We start from the raw sequence: 18,663 nt of genomic DNA, 5'->3' as shown, positions 1-18,663 counted from the left end.
GAGTAGAAAAGCATCTGAAAATGAACATCACGTCCAACCATGAGGTAGATGATCTACAACAGCAGAGACCACATCGGGTTCACTCCTGTCAGGCAAGAACCCATGTGTGAGGCTGCAGTGACACAGACTCAAGATGGTTAAGGAGGAAAAATGCAGCCTGGTCTAATGAATCTGGATTTCTGCTGAACTGAATCAGAATTTTTCCTCATCAGGAATCCGTCCATAGAAAGGCTTCCGCTTTTCCGGGCTCAGGTCGCACAGGTAGCCGGTCAAGTAGGGTATCTCCCTAGCCACATTTTCCGGCAGAGAACCATGGCCTTGGACCAGAAGGAGCTGATTCTCATCCTGCCTCACACTCAGCTACAAACCGCCCCTATGAACACCGGAAAACCACATCATCTGCAAAAAGCACACGCCGCATATGGACCCAACACACCATGAATTAACAGTCCAGACTAATGGTGGTGGTGTAATGGTGTGGGCAATAAACAATTTGTAGGGGATGAGGGGGGATGTCATCTGGTGTCACCGGATGTGAATCCAGTCGGACCTCTGTGATGCGGTAGAACAGAGATTGGCAGCTTGAATGAGTAGCTGACAAATCTGTTACATATTGCCATGACTGCATCACGTCATTTCTGCAGAGTCTCAGAGGAAAGTTTCTACCGCCTTTTGGAATCTGCTCTGAAGGTGTATGAGAGCAATGGGAGGAAAGATCCAGTGGTGTTTCTGATAAAGTGCTCGCTGAGTGTTCAGCTTGTAAAATCGCATCTTGTAAAAGGATTGTAAGAAACACCATAGAAACTCACCGTAACTAAAACCCCCAAAAATATTTATCAAACGCCTTTATTAGAAACAGAAATACAAAATGTGTGAGCCTTTAGTAGATATAAATAGAAATTTTACTACAGTACCCATAACCCTGGTTTAACAATTGAAAATACCCCACAAATCCATTAACCTCACATCAGAATGTCTAAAGCTTTGTGCAAGGTATTTGTTGTATGGGCAACAGGACCTCTTCGCAGGAGATGATTCCCTTATTACTGAAACATACCCAACAGTAAACCCCAACCTTTTCACTCTGTATGTCCTGTTTACTTGTGTTCTTCACATAGGCTAAATAAAAAGTCAAAGTGACAAGATTAGAAGACAAATTTGTTCTCACCCTTTCTTATTTAAATAATGTTGTATTATATATATATATGATAATACCAATTAATGCAAAACGGTGTTTGAGTAACTTCTGACATCTGCTCTCACTCATTTAAGCTCCCATAGTATTGTGAACCGTACTGAATGAAAGAGGACAGAATCCTTTTCAAGCTGTCGTTACCCTCAGTCATTCTTTGGTGCACAGAATTGTTTTGTTTGAAATGGAATAGAATTTCTGGTAAACAACGAAAGCAACCAGCGTGAGGCAGATGACTCCGACAGTGCCTGCAATGACTGAAACCACCACCACAGTGTTATTCTCATGGGTCTGCTGAATCCCTGGAAAGGAAGAAAAAAGAATTGACCACTTAGAGCAATGTATATTTTTTATACTAATGAGCATAACTGTATGTATGTACAACATGTCAACTGTTTCCCCTGATCCTTCACATAAGGTGACTACAGTCTGAGTAATGACGTTTAAAGATCCATCTATCCATTTATTTTTGGCAACTTGTTCAATTTTTGGTTAGAGCGACTTGACCTTGACAGGAGTTCATCCAGTAGAAACTTGATTGGATGAGGGAACCACCTCAAATAATTTCTTCTAATTATGTACTTGTTTCTACATTATGTTTTCTGAACACATCCAAACACATGCTCCTAGTCGGACACCCTCAAAGGCAGGTTGAACAGTCTGCCCCATCACTGTGTGAAGGGACCAGCCCTGTAGGATTGTTTTAGAAAGATACAAAACCTGTCATACCTCTTTTACACTGAAGTATACTTGGGTATTTTAAACACAGGTTAAACCCGCCTCCACTGTGGCATGTTCCACATCACCTCACTGGCTCTCCAAATTAGCGTGTTAACCCATGTTCCACATTTCCATCACTGCTGATTGGAGCCAGAGCCGATGAAAACCTGTGCAGAGTCATTTGACCTGGGAGTGAATGCCAATTGTATCCATTCCGATTGCAGACAAAAGCCAGATGTTAATGGGTGTTGGTGGGTTTTGGGACCAGTGGAAAAGGGGCTTCAAATGCCACTGGAAAGTAGTGGGGTGAGGGGGTTTCGGACATTGTTCTGCCATCCGACAAGCACTTTGGTGGAAGCCGGGTGCCTTTATCTGATGTGGAGGTGAGACGATATGGAGGGTTTGAACTTCCTTGCTTCAGTTTACATGTGAATAACTGAGAGCAACACTGTGAATACCTTCGAGGAGAGACTGTCTGAGACTTATTCCCACATGTATTTGTTTTTGGAAAACGTGTTCCTTTGTTCCCCATATAGACTGTAAAGCAACGGTTAATAGAACTACCAGATTATTGAGCAGGGGTTCGACAGGATGTTTACAGCGATGTTCATGTAATACAGTACACAAGCCAAGTAAGTCTTCTGACAGAATACATGCTGTCTATGCTGACTATGTATTAAGTTGCCAGGAACTGTAAATTCACCACTTCTAAGCAGAAGGCAGAAGATACAATTCTCTCTTGACTGCTGCCTCTGTCTGCCTCAGAATCAATCCAACATGCATGCCCACTTCTTGCAGTGATTGGCCAATATTTCCAAGATGAGGGATTGAACTTCACCCTTAAGAGATCAACACTATGAATCCCCTCCATCAGAGACTGTCTCAAAGCCTCTTGGATCAAAGCCCACTAACAAGGTGCTCACCTGCACCTTCCCCTCCCAGGACAGGCTCTAAGACATGGTCCCATTTACATTTGTCAAGTGAGGAGTCTCCCATTTTGGACAAATTAACTCAATAAATTATATAATAATCTGAAAAACCAAATAGACATAGTAGTCCAAAGTAACTGTTATCAATGTTAGTAGATAGAATTGAAGTAATCAAAGGAGAGAACTCTGCATACCTCCAGATCCCAGCATATTGCCTACGAGAAGAAAAGACAAAGGAAACCTTCAAGTCATTCATGAGCAAAGGTAAATTCAGACTTAAAACACATAACAGTGCCTTTGTTACTATTGTATATTTTACAGACCATGTGGGTTCTTACCATTATCTAAGCGGGTAGTGATTGGGCCTGAGGTGATCGTGGCTGAGTCACTCACTGTGGTGTCCTGGTTGTTGCTGATGCTGCGACGCCTCCTGGAGCTGGTGCTGCTGGTGCAGTTCTGCAGGGGAATCAGGTACTTGTCATTTTGGTTCAGACAGTTTTGTGTGTGTTACATTTGAGCCACAAAACCAACAAATCCAAGAAGGTAAATTTTGGATTGGCTGCACATTAATACTGATAATGGTTAACATGCAAATAGATTTGTTGAGAAGAGAATTTAGCATTTTTGGCTCAAACTAAATTATTTTTGGCCTTTATATAATGTCTCTTTAAAACATAACTTATGTAAGCAGTTGCAAATCATATTTTTTTAATTGCTCACTCAAGAATGAGTCACAAATAGAACACTATCGAAAAGCTCCATATAATTGCATTTCATTTAACTTTATATCTAGATCCACAGTGTATCATTTGTGCAGTATCCTAATAAATTAAGCTCATGCTGAACTAATCTTTATCTACAGTGAAGTAGTTAGTCCTGTGTAGACGAGCAGAAAGAGGGTGTTTGGAGGAGGAATCTGACCTGAGTGAGGCTGGGGCAGAAGGAGTTTACACAGAGCCTGGTGGCACAGTGGACGTAGTAGGTGGAGAGAGATTCTGTGCTTTGGACAAAGCGGAAAGCTTCGAATGAAAAGCGGGCATCCTGTTGCTCTCCATTGGTTCCTATTACAGTCTGGCCATCCAGGTCACACCTTGAAAAAGAGGAGATGGTGTTTTCGTTTTTTTTTCTACAAGGTTTTATCTATAATCGATAAATTCTGACCAAAAGACACATGATTTTACCACTAAAACCCTCGTATTTGCATATAACAAAATGGAGATGAGTTTAGCTGGAAGGTGAACCTATTATATTTTGATTTATAGATGGTACATTTTTAATCCCTGTGGCTGAAATTATCAAACAATCAACCACTGAGCCAACTTCACATGGTAATAAAGACCATGATGTGGTTGAATACTCAAAAAGCAACTCTGTTTCTATTTTACTTTTCATCTTTGTAACTCACCCGACAAAGAGGTCATGGTATGTGTCTTTAATGTGGAAAGGCGAGGAGGTGGCATAACATCGGTCTAGGAGCACGTTGAATCTGCCAAGTTTTGGTATCAGCACATTAAAAGGCCAGACATACAAACATTTTCAGTTGAGATCACAGTGGCTTTAAAGAGTATTTCAGACCCCTGCACCTTTTGCAGACTTTATTGTGTTGTAGATTTTTGATGGATACAATTTTTGGTTGAGTTGAATTTTTTTTGTTTTATTATCTATGAGAAGTGTCTACAATTTGATTGGAGTCCACCTGTGGCAACTATAATTGACTGGCCATAATTTAGAAAGACGCATACATGTGTCTATATTCACACTGGATTTCAGGACAAAGACCAACTCATTAGGTCCATAGAACTATGTAGACCTCCATGATAACATTTTGTGTTGGGGCGTAGATCAAAGCAAGGGGTTAAAAGCAGTTCTAAAGCTACCAGTGTTCCCAGGAGCACAGTTGCCTCAAAAGAAGAATGTAGATCCATCCAGCCCAACTGAGCTTTGGTCAGGGATATGAACGAGACACTTACAGAAGCTGAGGCTCTGTTTCATGACCCGGATGCTGACTTCAGTTCAGTTTAGTTAGGTAGATAGAAAACTTCCAATCTATTTTACAAAAGACTGCATAAAGGCTCTAAATAATTGTATCTGTTTTAGATTTTCAATAAAATTGCAAAACTTTCAAAAAATGTGCTCCCACTTTATCATTGAAGATCATTGAGTGTAGATTGGTGGGCACAATTGGCAATTTATCAATTTAGAATTAACACAACAAAGCATTGAAAAAGATAACAGGGTCTGACTACTTTCTGAAGATGAACTAAAACCAGTATACTCTGTACCTGTTGCTGAGGTTGGATGCCCTTACTTCTACAAAGATCCTGGTCTTTAGCTCCAGGCCTCCGAGGGGGATTTGTAGGCTGGAGGAGTAGCTATTGTCCTTTACATCCAACAACAGAGGAGAGGAGAGGAGGCTGTTTAGAGTGATGCATGTTGTTCCTTCTGACAGAATGAGTTCTAGTATCAGGTTTCAATCTGGGAAAAGGCAAGGGTCGTTCTGCTGACGTTGTCTGGGCTATATGATGCAGTTGTATATAATGACATCATCATTAGTCACATCTAAAACAATAGTATCCAGTATCCAAACAAAGGTACAAAGATGACTGAGTTTATCTGAGCTGGCATCATCAAATTATTCCACTTGATATAGTTTATTTATGTCTCATAGGTAATCTGAATTCTACAATAAATAATAAACACATGAAGACAAGAAACCTTTTCATGCTAATTTAACTACCAGAAGTTATAGTTCAGTTTATATTAGTGTATCCTTGTGTTTAGCCTAACTTTCCCGAAATATTCAGCATTGTCTTAAAAATAAAGAAGGTTTGAGGGATAAGAATGTTTAAGGTTTGTTAGAACAAAGTAACTTATCCTAGACTGAGATTAAAGGGGGTGTTTGCCTATTTGGGAAATAGAATTATTCACTTTATAACCATGAGTGAGATGAGAAAAATGACTCCAGAGACTCAAGGAAGAAACTGTGTTCATTCAAGATAAAGTCCAGTTCCTAACCCCCCTAAGACCACCTAGTGTCATTTTTACACCAGGCTGCTCCCCATATTTTAGACTATTAACCCTTAAAGCTGATCTACTGGACTTCATATTCAGCATGAAGACATGAGAGTGGGATCCATCTTCTCATAAATTGTAGGCTAACGGCTTCACTCAAGTGAATAAACTTATTTTCCATGTATTAACAAAGTAAGTACTGAAGCCTATAGATTGTAAATACAGTGGGGTCCAAAGGTCTGAGAGCACATTGACAATCTGTAATATTTTCAGACAAACCTAGAGGAATCAGAAAGATTGGGGGTTGAGTTAGTGACTTTGACCAACGCATTGGTAAAGAAGGTCTTGAGCTGTATCCTTCCATTGATGGATGTGTTCAGATGATGCTCACATTGATCTACTCATCAGAGTCTCATTCAAGCAATTTAACTTACACCCAGTGTTCACATGTTATAAGTTTCTAGGAGGTCACTGTTCAGCATTGATATTGATAGTAGGAGAAATGGCATCAGAACTGTTTGAGTCAGAAGGCAAGTTGTGATTCTGAGCAAATAGAAGCTTTCTCAGTTTAAATCATGACTCTACGGAAGATTTCTAATGGTCGGTGCAGGAACCTAAAGTGATAAAGACTAGTAAAGGGCTATATTTAAAACAGACCATTTACCTTTTACCACTTGTATCCAAAGCCTGATCAGGCTGACTAGAAGGGATCAGAGGATCAGTAGATACAGATACAGAATTTCCTAAGCAAGCAAATTGATGTCCCAGAAAGCTAAGAATTCTCAGACATTTGGATCCCACTGATTATTCGGATGAGTTAAAGAAGCTGATTGGATGATTACAAATAGATTGTTTAGATTTACAATATGCCTGGAAGTACTATTATTGGCAATATCGCTATCATCATTACAATCTTCATTACTGCTCCCTTCATCTCCTTCAGACATTTTCTTTTGTATAGATACTTTAATCAGTGATACACCTTTCCATTTATGTTAGACGCTGTCTTTTCTCATGGATATTGTAAATATAAAATTATTTTGTTGATGTCCTCTGCCATCAGAAAACATTTATATCACCTCTGTCCACCCTGGGAGAGGGATCCCTACTTTGCAATTCTCTGTGGCATTTCTACATTTATTTCCCCCTGTTTTTTTTATGTAGTTTTTCCTTACTTTAGTCAAGGGTTGAGGGTGGAGGATGTTGCACCTTGTTAAGCCCTATGAGGCAAATTCTTACTTGAACACATGGGTTATACAAATAACATTTCATTGCTGTTAATAAATGATTTCCTTGATTTAAAGAATGTAATGTACATCTGGAAGGTGACATGGTGCTGTTTATTCCACTGTGCTATGTGTGTGTGTGTGAAGCAGCTTTCTGGTGACACCTCAGACATCTCACCGTGAAGAGTCTCATGCTCAGTGTGCTGACAAAACTCCCATTATTGTCTTTGACTGCCAGACGGACCCCAGATCTGTTGGGAAAAAAGAAAAAGTTCTGTCAACCACTGGAATTCATTACAGGAAACACCCGAGTGGTTGACAACCAGGTCATCATTCATTTGATACATGAGGGAACAACACACCAGGGTGAGATTCAAACCCTCCTGAAACTAGACACACAGGTAACACACACCTCTGAGGACACTGCTGCTCCATGAAGCCTCACTGAAGATGGTAACGTGACACTTTCTAATATACAGTAAATCTGTGGTTCATTCATTATCTGTGGGGAATAAGCTTTGATATAAAAATCATTAACCCTTAATGTCATTTTTATCCATAGATGAATGTATTTTAAATATATATCCGGCCGTTTCTACTGATTTATCTCTACACTCAACACTTAAAGAGTTGACACAAGAGATAAAAAATAATCTCTCATCCTTGCTACTCTGGATTTTAATTCAACAGTGGGAGAAGCTCCTCTCTAAAGAGGATGGAGCTGACTTTGACAAGACTGGAGCCTTTTCACACGGCTCCCTCAGAGGGAATGTGAGACAGAGTGGACAGTTTGTTAATGCCTGGGATCACGGCAGCATCAATTAACTATCATGTGAGTGATTAAAGAAAACATAATGACTGACTCAACCATAGCGCTGAATCCCAGTGGCAATAACTGATCAGGTTAACCAGCCACTTCCCCTGCTATCTATTCCAAACTGGAAGAGTAAAACAAATCCCTTCTTATGCACCTGAATGTTTTAGTGGGTTAAGAGCAGTGTCAAACTACACACAAACTAAAAAAAATGTACATTCTATATAATTTTAAATAATATAAAAATAAGTTATCTTTGATTTGCAAAGGAAGAGCAGAGTGTAGGAGTGCATGATCAGCAATGATTGTAATTATTGTGTGAAAGTTTTCACCATCTAACAGCAGCAATGGAAAACTAGACTTGCGAGCAAGTACAATGCGGTCCAGAGCCTCACCACCGCGGGGAAGTGACGCGGTCATGTCCCCCGGTCGCCCCAGGAAGAGGAATTCGCTCGGGACTCAACGGGAAGGATGTCAGACCGTGTCCAAGTGTCCATCGGCAGGCGCCAGAGAATGCTTGCTGATCACGATTCAGCTGAGGTCTTGAGTCGGCTGGGAAAAATTTAGGTTATTCCAATGAAGTGTGAACCAGAGGGACTACTTGCAGTTTCCAGTAGGTGGCGCTGTTGAGCCATTCTGCCTCAACTGCCCAATATAATCCTTGTGTTCACATAGTGACTCTTATTGTATGCGTCCATTTTGAGGCAGATTGGTGCATGTGCAGTGACTTTACAGCCACTTCCTGTTTGTTGACGTTCCATCCAAATGCACGCCATTATGGTTCAATATAGTGGGGTTAGTGTCACAAGATGGCGTCACCAGCATCTCAAGGTTTCCCTGACCTAATTTGAGGTGGATTAAATGAAAAATGTAGGTGTAGAATGTCAAAGTAAAAAACATGGTACTTCCTGTCACAGATAGGCCGCGCTGTGACTATTAAAGTATATTTGCATATAGAGCTCTTAAGGGCAGGTTCCTTATCACAAAAATGAAATTTGACAGTGATTGGAGCGAAAACATGGAAGTTACAGCTACTTGAAGGTTCTTGGCGAGACATCGAGATTCGCCGCCATGCCAAGCACACGCCCCCTGATGAAAACTCACAAGTCTGATTCTATGGCATCACCAACTCCTTTAGCCTCTCCTGACCAAATTTGTCCCATAAATTGGATGAACGGGCTAACTCCAGGACAATTAAAAGTAAAACGGGACATTTCCTGTTACAGCTAGGTGGCGCTATGACTATCAAAATTCCGCGCCACGCGCCGTATTTAAAATACGTACATTTTCACCAGACCTGACTGCTTACAGTAGCCAATAGCAGCTCTCGTGCTAGGATCGACAACTAGCAGCTTGTTTACAATAGAGAAAATCCAAACACCTAAATCTCCTGTTAAAGGATTTATTTGCCCGTCCCTCAGACTTCTGATAAATGAACAGAGTTGCCCTCTTAAATACCCACAATCCATTTAGAACAAATCACATGACATATCAGCAATATAGATTATTCACTGTACATATTCTCTCACATAATATGTTTCTTTACACTGTATATATTAATTTTATTTTATATCCATTCATATTTTTTTATATTTCAAGATATTACTTTTATATTTAGGTCCCGAGCACGACAGTGCAAGGACCTATTGTTTTCGCTCTGATTATTATTTTTCTTTGTTTTTCTTCTTTTTCTGCATATTGAAATGCTTTTTTGGGAAACGCAACATACTCTAAAGTCAACAAATTCCGCGGGCGTACCAGGTCTGGTGAAAATGGACATATTTTAATGTGGTTGGGAACGTATGTCCATAAATGGCTCGATAGCGCCATTTCAACTAGGGTCTTCCTAAATTTTTACTTTCACCTAGAACAATGAAAATCGGCAAACATGTGTATCATGCCCAGACTTACAAAAAATTCTGTTGACACTCTTCGCCACACCCAACAGGAAGTCGCCAATTTTGGATTGAATATGATATTTGGCGTGATTTTCACACGTACTTCAAATTCGTACTTCTCCTACAGATTTCATGCGATCGACTTCACATTTGGTATACGTCATGTTAGAGACTTTCTGATTAAAAGTTATGTAATCTATGAGTTTTTGTCAGGGGGCGCCAGAAAACAATAGGTGCTCATAACTTCCATGTATATTGTCCAATCTGCCTCAAACCACATATGTACGACAAAGGTCTCGCCCTGAATAGCTCCATATGATAATATTCAATAATAGTCATAGCGCCCCCTAACTGTAACAGGAAATGTCATGTTTTACATTTAAGTATCCTGCAGTTAGCCCGTTCACCCGATTCATGTGAAATTTGGTCAGGAGAGCCTAAAGGAGCTGATAATGCCATAGAATCAAACTTGTGAGTTGTCATCATGGGGCGTGTCCTTGGCATGGCGGCGAATATTGATGTCTCGCCAAGAACCTTCAAGTAACTGTAACTTCCATGTTTTTGCTCCAATCTCTGTCAAACTACATTTTGTGATGAAGAAACCACCCGTTCTTTATGCAAATATACTTTAATAGTCACAGCGCCCCCTAGCTGTGAAAGGAAGTACCATGTTTTATACTTTGTCATGTTATGCCAACATTTTTCATTTGATCCACCTCAAAATTTGCCTCGGTGCGGTCGTGTCGCTTCCCTGCGGTGGCGAGGCTCGGGACCGCAAGTCTAGTTCTATTTATTACTGCTGATGTCTTTTTGCTACTGTAATATTACAAATGTCCCCATTGCGGGACTAATAAAAGGACTTCAAAGCTAATCTATATACATTATAGTAGATACCGAAGCTTTTTTAGATTTACACCAATGGCACTTTAGCCACAAAGGGTTTTAAAGAACAATTTGATATTAGATCTTTTCTGTGAATTTAGTTCTTATATGTTCTCTCTTGATAACATGTTTTTTTCTCTCCATACATCTGCCAGAATGTTGAACTTGTTGTTACACTGACTCTCCCTATTTTAACATAAAACAAGACAGAGATGCCTCTAGTTAGTATTTGTAACAGCTATTTATACTGAACCTATATGGAATACCAACTATTGACGTGACAGTTTATATTTTGCACACTATTTTTATATCCATATTTGCTACGATATCTACTATGAAATGTAGACATTCCGTATTGCTGATTCATCATGTGATTTGTTCCAAATTGATTGTGGGTACTTAAGATGGTGCCTGTTTCTTCATCAGAAATCTGAGGAAGAGCCTTAAAGGTTCAGAGTGTAGAATTTAGTGACATCTAGTGGTGAAGTTGGATGTTGCAGCTGAATACCCCTCACCTCACCCTCATCTTCCAAACATGAAAGAGAACCTGTGTTAGCCTTCAGTTGTCATAAAACTCAAAGGGTGTTTAGTTTGTCCAGTCTGAGCTACTGTAAAAAACATGGCAGCCTCCATAGAGAGAACCCGCTCCTGATGTAAATATAAGGTATTAGAACAGCTCGTATAATTTAGGTGATTATATACTAGTGAAAACATCACAAGGATTATTTTACATACAATTTCTGCCAATAGATCCCTTTCACCTACATCTTACATACTGAAGCTTTAATTGTGCTCACCGGCAAATACTGTAAATCCTTTAGCAGCTTTAGGTGTTCCGCTTTTTTAGGAGTTCCACTTTTTCTAATGTTTTGTGATGTGGATCCAGCACCAATCACATCTTTAGTTTTTTTCTGAATGTACATGTTATATACATTTTTTACAGTAGCTCAACATGTAAAGTCACGGTGACAGCCTGCTCTGTTGTCTTGGTCTTCTCACCAACGCCTTTGCCTACGTCTGTGGATTTAACTCATCTATTGGACAATGTAGGTCCTGTGCACCAGTCACTCACTGGCAGAATTCCAAAAGGCATTATCATTGGATGCAGTATGAGTCATGAGTCACCAAACAGTTTAAACTGTTTTACAGGAAGAGAAGAGACAGAGATTAAGTATTAGAGTTAAAACAAGAGATAAATGAGCAGTTAACACAGGGAGACAAATGTATTATTCATTTCATTGGGCCTTTTAACAGCTAGGTTCACTTACACACTCATCTGAGTATTGTTGACCAGGTACTGCAGAGGGTAGCGGCAGGAGAACTTGTACATCACCTCTTGGTGATAGGTAATGGCTCCTGTACTGGGGTCCACCGAGCAGACCATGCCTGCGATGTTGATGTACTCGACATGGGAGAAGTCTGAAAACAGGCCAGTTCCCGCCTCCTGGGTGACCTTTGAGGAAAGGAGTTTAGTTTGGCTTCGTAAAAATCTATTGTGTGAGTTCTGGGTGTTTTGAGGCATTGATAACTTACTGTCAGCGTGCTGGAGCAGGCACTGATGCCCTCCTCTGTTATGGAGAAGTTGAATCTAACGACAGGTGGGTCCACTGACCAGTCTGCTGTCCCTTTACACAGGTGATTGGAGTGTACTGAGTTGAGCGACAGCAGAGACTCGTTGTATCCATTGAAATAGATGGGGCACAGAAGGATCTGAAGGTCCACTGTCTGAGAGCCACAGACGACCTCGATGTCTGAGTTGACTGAAGAGAGAGACCAGAATCAGCTTTAAGGATCTGTTGCTGTCAACTGTAGAATGGATTTTTAAAGTGCATTCCACAGATTATACACATTACACAGATGTATGACTCTACATGTACCGTGCCCTCTGGGGATCTGGAAGAGAAACATCACAAGTCTTGAACCTTTATTATTTTTTGTAAATGACAGGAAGCCCATGTCACACTGGAGGTGAGGAATCTAGTGGGGGCATGTGGGAGTCTGTCTGAAAGAGTTAACAGGTGAGGTGCTGAGTCCTAGTTATTTCTTCTGCACCGTTAAAAGAAAGGTTCAAGTTAGAACCAAAAGTGAACCATTACCTTACAATGTTTATGGGTTCCCTGAAGAACCAGTTCAATTGGGTGTTTTAGAAAACCAAGAGGTTCTTAAACTAAATTCCCCTCTGGATCAAAAAATAATCTATCCATCTATCTATCTATGCAAACATCAATACATAAATACATCCATACACACATAATCAGTAACCTTTCATAAAGACTTTGTTGAAATTCTACAATTGTATTTTTTAGAAAACTAAAACCTGTTATTTTGAAATATACCTGCTTAAACCAAATTGTTGTTCCTCAGGAAAACCCTTCAAGTTTTCTCCTCAGAAATATGACAGCATATAAGTAATGAAATTAAAATGATCTGAACAAATGAAATTGAAAAAGCAATTCAGTCAGTGTTTTATTTTTAGGAGTAACATTTAAATTAGTAGTTCAACCTCACAATGAAAATAGAGACCTTACCTTGACAACAGCATTGGTGATCAGAATAACAGTTTTAGCTTTACATTACAACATATGTAAAAACATACTACCCGGCCTGTCAAGTTAAACATGTAGGGTTGAACATCTAAGTAACCATCCAGGACACCACAAGGATTCCAGAAAGGGCATTGTCTTCCTCAAGGTTTTGGGGTACTCAGCATGGAAGATGTGATAGAATAAAAAGGCAAACATCAGGTCAAGGGAGATGTCCACGCTGCCATCATCAAGAAGCATCCAAATGCCATCCATCTTCACAGTGATGGCCTGCTCTGTAGGAGGGAACTGGTTCATGCAGTCACTCAGAACACGTTGGAGACAGATATACTGGATCCTGTCAAATACAATAATAAAAAAAAGTCTGACACACTGCATTGTCTGAAAATGAGACAGGTTGTTAGAAACAAAGTTTAAGCTAGTCAGCCTGCCCCCACTGCTAAGTAGATCCTAGAGGAACCAAGTTGACTCTCTCTAAAATAATGTGTTAAGTTTTTTAAGCATCCTAAGGTCCTCAAAGATGCTTTTCCACAGCAAAATAATCTCCACAAAAACAATATGTCTCCTGCACCTTGAGTGCTATGGACTGTTCCAGCCCCAGCACCATCGGTGCTCAAACTCTATATGATATGTAGTATTAAATAGCATTAACTTTATGGGTCCAAGTATATTTTTAGCAATTTCACCTGTCTTGTTTATTTGGCAATAAGCAACATGTTTTTAAAGAAGCACAATAAACATTTAAAATCGAAATTGGTTGATGTTCCTGACCAAAACACCAGAGGATTTATAAGATTCTGATGAATTAAAAAACACAAGTTTTGTTAAGCACATCATCTATAGCTTTTAAAACTTGAATTTGAAACCTCAAAGTAGAATAAATGTTATGTTTGAATAATTCGAACAACAAACACAAAACTCAAAATAATTACAGAACGTGAGACAGAATACTTCACCTTATCAATAATAAACAGCTGTTGTACGTCCCCTTTGAAGACTGATGGTAGGAGGAGTACCACAGCATTGACAATCTAGCCTGAAAAAAGCAAAGACATTATAAAGACAAAGGTGATATTCTCAATAACACATGCCATGGAACATGGTAAACTTCCAATTTTTTTGTAATGGCATCATTGGTGTGGATAATGAAACTACAAGAATTAAATCTTCGCTCTTCCCATTATATATATATATATAAATATATATAATTTAGTTTTTCAAATGATATCTTACCCTCCCATGTTAACTGATGCAGCTGTGCAGACTGCAGGTCAAACAGCAGGGCAGAGCTTCACGCTCGTCCTGGATCTGCAGTGGTAGTTTCACACTTTGAGCAAATCTGGCAAGAAATCAGACTGATAATTAAAATAAACAATATAAATGTAAAATAAAATCTCATTAGAATAGAATATGCATTTGCTGTTCTCCCAACATATATTTAACTTTTAAACATTTGCCCAAACACTAAATATATAGTAAATAGTATCAGTGATATTTGTGCTTGTGGTTAATTAATCGTACACTTAGCCTGTTTGTATATTAAACACAGACAAAGCAACTAATCCAGCATGTACTTGATTATTTGTTGAATTGTGTGGTGGCCATAGCCTTCACTTTTACAGCCTCAAGAAGGGTGGCTAGTGGCTAATGTTAGCTAATGTAGCTAATGCTAATGTGGCTAACGCTAGCTAGCAAGCTAATGCTTAGTTCGCTCTTTAACCAAACAATGTGAGACAAAAACCATTACAATGAGGTAAACGTGTCATGGTTAACTGAGACTCCACCACAGATAAATGATATAATCACATTGTTAGACTGAATTTACCTTGACTGTAGATCTCCAGCTCCAGACCAGAGGGCGGGAAAATACGTGTTGATGATGTACAGACAAAATGGCGATGTTACATTCTTCTTGCCCCAAAAAATTATGATTTAACGTGAAAAGGTTCTTCAAAGCACCAAAAGTGCAGTAAGGTGTGCTTTGAAGAACTCTTCTTTTGAATTCAGTTCCACAAAGAACCATAAACAACGACAAAAAAAAGTTCTACAGCGAGAAAAGGTTCACCAGAGCACAAAACTCAGTTTTCCATTTACATGGACACCACTATTTTAATATTAACCAAATTCCGTTCATCAGAATACTACACTGCCACGTAAACAGCATTATCTGAATACTTGTGGACTATTCTGACCTGAGTCGCATAATATCGACATGTACTGTATGTGTCCAACAGGCATAATAACGTCCTATTGGAGTTTTCACAGCATTTTGTAACATTGACATACAGCAGTTACCAACTTTGATGACACATGCCCTGAGTGACAGTGTAAACAAGTAGCACAAAATGTTGACATGAGTCACAACCAGTCTATGCCATTTTTAATGAAAATGTAAATGGAATATTCTATTAACAACTCATGTAAATGCCAACTGAAATATTGCCTTACAATATCAATTGTTAGAATATGGCTGTGTTTTCTCTCCACAGTTGCCAAAGTGCTGCTCATTGTGGGAACTGTTGGATTTCATCACTGGATTTGTTGCTATGCAAATAAAATTGAATTGAAAACTCCCAATGTTCATTTCATCATGAAATATTGAATATCCAAGCTAAAAAAGTCTGTTGATGTGCCCCACTAACAGTGGCTTGAACCTCAAGGTTAAACTGTAAAAAAGCTGACACAACAATCAACAGTTTAAATAAAATTCTGGTTTCACTATTCATGTCCCTGACTGGCCTCCTCGCGATAGAAATTGTCAAGGCTTTATCAGAAATTAAATAATTTTAAATGATAGTCAAAATTGATCGTATCTGGTCATTTTCAGTTGGTTCTGAATGTGGATGTGTGCTCCAAAGTTGAAGTTTAAAAATGTTTGCAACTAAATGTGTTATTATGTCCTCCTAACTTCTCAAAGCCTCTTTTTTAAGGTTGTCTCATTCTCAAAGCTTTTTAAAACACCCCACCCTGACTCTAGATAAAGACTCTCCTATGATAGCCAGGCTGACACTGTGCTGATGCTTATTAGGTTGCAGTGGGAAGAAAAGAGGGACAGGAATTGGGGGATGGTCGAAGTCAGAGCAGCAGCTGGATGAAAAGGACGAGAGTGTGAGTACTGCTGGTTTCACTGACCTGGACTTCTGAATGTGGAGTGTCCGATGCAGGCATTCTGAGCTCGGGCCAGAAGGAGTGTGGCAAGTTGATACGTAACAAGGACCAGCCACATTGTCCTCAAACTGCAGGGACAGATAGATGACAGAAATCGGACATGCACAAGGGTCCATCCCCAGAGAGCTCACATAGCCAATGAATTGCAAGCTCTCAAATGCTTTCTTCAACATCCCAGTTACAACAAAATTAATTCATCACAAGTGAATGTCCTACTTCCATGATCCTGGAACCCAAGTAATATCAACAAAATATACTTAAATTACCAAAGTAAAAAAAATACTAATCCTGGCCTGATTGATCATTGTATCTGTATCTGGTCAAGGTGCAGCTAGTTTAAACCAGTAGAACAAAGTCTGGGGTTTGTGAGAAGATTAAACATTATAACATTTTGGTAAAATATTGGATAATCTGACCATAAACAGGGGGAAATGCTTCTCGTAGACTCGCTAACAATTTATTTTTTTATATAAGGGATAACATGACTTTGCATAATACTGTATTCATAAGATATGTTCCGGGCTAAGATTTTGCATCAAGTCTTGATCTGAAAAGTATCCAGTAACCACAGCTGTCAGATAAATGGAGTGAAATGAAAGCATTGGAATCGGAATAGCCTACTGATTCTAGAATACAGTGGAGAAGCTCTGATGTGTAAAAATAAATGAAATGGAATTATTCAATTTAAAGTAAAAGTGTACTTCAGGCTATTACTTCAGTGAATATTTTGTTACTAACTATGAGCTTCAGACGTGAGAAAGACTAAACTGAAATAATGCAAATACAGTCCTCAAACAGAGGAACTGAAGAATGCATCAGAACCTTATAATTAAACAGGATACAGTAAATATGATTTGGTGTCACTGTCTCAAAACCTTATTTATGAAATGAAGTTTTTTCCATCATTGGACAGAGCTTACACTGGAGTTAATATATTCTTCACTCACAAAGTGTGATCAGAACAAAAACATAAAGTGTTGCACTGAGATGAGACATGTAACCAAGAAATAAGAAGGAACATAGAGTGATAATCAATCAATCAAATTCCAATAGAAGTTATAGCTGGTAGTAAAACTATTTAGTCATTATTTCTTTTAACCTTTATTAATATTTAAAACATATTTTATTGTTCACAGAGATGAGGAGAGTTTCCCCTTACCTTGTGTGGATGTTGCATCCACCTCTTTCCCTCACTATGTGTCTTCTGTGTGAGCTTGTTCCTCCATGTCACACATTTATACTGACCTCCTTTCTGGCTCAAAGGAGAGGACAGGAAGCCCACAGAGAAGACAGGGAAGAGAGCAACACAAGCTGGTGGGGTCCTACATCCAGATCATCTGTCAGACATGGAACAACAGAGCGGCCTCTATGATGTGTCTTTAGTCTACTTAAGTACCTATAAATTTAACTTGTCATTTCAGCAATGACCTCATCTGCAGTCATTTTTCAAAGCCAAGTGCCCTAAATCTCATCCCATCTGGATTCCAGTTCAAGCAAATCTAGGGATCTGCAGGAAAACCTTTAAAGTTGAATTTATACAAGCTCATAGATGCTGCTCTTAATTTGTTGATTTGTTGATTAGAAAATATGGTTATTTGCATTTTTTTTATAAATAAAATATAATTTTACAAACTACTTAATATTCAACTTTCAGCTAAATACTTAAATATCCATGAGAACTTAAGGCAACTGCCTGAAGACATTACATAACCGGAATGTTAATACCTGCGGAATTGTTTCAGACATTTTTATGAAAGAGCACCCAAAATGGGCCATTTTATAAATCCTGTTCACTCAACTAGTATGTTTATTTTGTTGTTATATTCCCCCACTTCTGCCAGGGGCTACCAGCCTTTGTTCAGAAATGAGGTCTCCTGCACACCATCTCAGAGTTGGAGAGAAAGGCACACCCTGCCAAACAAAACCTGTCACCTGAAACACAAATCCCCCCCAGATCCCCTCCAGGAACCCTGAAGCCCGAGCTGAACAATGGAGGGGAGATGATCTTACACTGAGCTCCGCATGGAGCAGGAGTCCCGTCAGTCCTTTTTCCCATTCAGCAGCCATAAGTGTATCTGAGTGGGTTATTACCCAAAGGGATCCTCTGGAGATCTATTTTTCTTAATCTTGGCTGCAAAGGTTTGCACCAGGTATGGATGTTTGTGTGCGATATGAATTCCTCACTCATGAATCAGGTTTGATTCATTCAGATCGGGATCAGCGTCTGGTTCTTTTGCACATACTGGATTTATCTATTGCTGAGAATAACTTTCTTATCA

General features: G+C 39.3%; 1 protein-coding gene across 1 annotated transcript; it reads right to left on the bottom strand.

Annotated features, from left to right (window-relative positions):
* Positions 1–325: 325 nt before the first annotated feature.
* si:ch73-261i21.5 (zona pellucida-like domain-containing protein 1) lies at positions 326–17,700 on the bottom strand. The gene is given in 12 exon segments (XM_034606277.1): positions 326–1,027; positions 1,336–1,494; positions 3,036–3,056; positions 3,180–3,297; positions 3,763–3,931; positions 4,247–4,327; positions 5,124–5,221; positions 7,258–7,330; positions 11,942–12,164; positions 12,167–12,433; positions 16,349–16,452; positions 17,630–17,700. Coding segments are annotated over 10 exon segments (1,296 nt in total). The 5' UTR covers positions 16,443–16,452; positions 17,630–17,700; the 3' UTR covers positions 326–1,027; positions 1,336–1,342.
* Positions 17,701–18,663: the final 963 nt, after the last annotated feature.

The sequence above is a fragment of the Hippoglossus hippoglossus genome, chromosome 14 (genome assembly GCF_009819705.1).
Source record: "Hippoglossus hippoglossus isolate fHipHip1 chromosome 14, fHipHip1.pri, whole genome shotgun sequence".
Lineage (NCBI taxonomy): Eukaryota > Metazoa > Chordata > Actinopteri > Pleuronectiformes > Pleuronectidae > Hippoglossus > Hippoglossus hippoglossus.
Note: the sequence above shows the minus strand (reverse complement) of the source record. Positions and strands in the feature narration are given on the sequence as shown.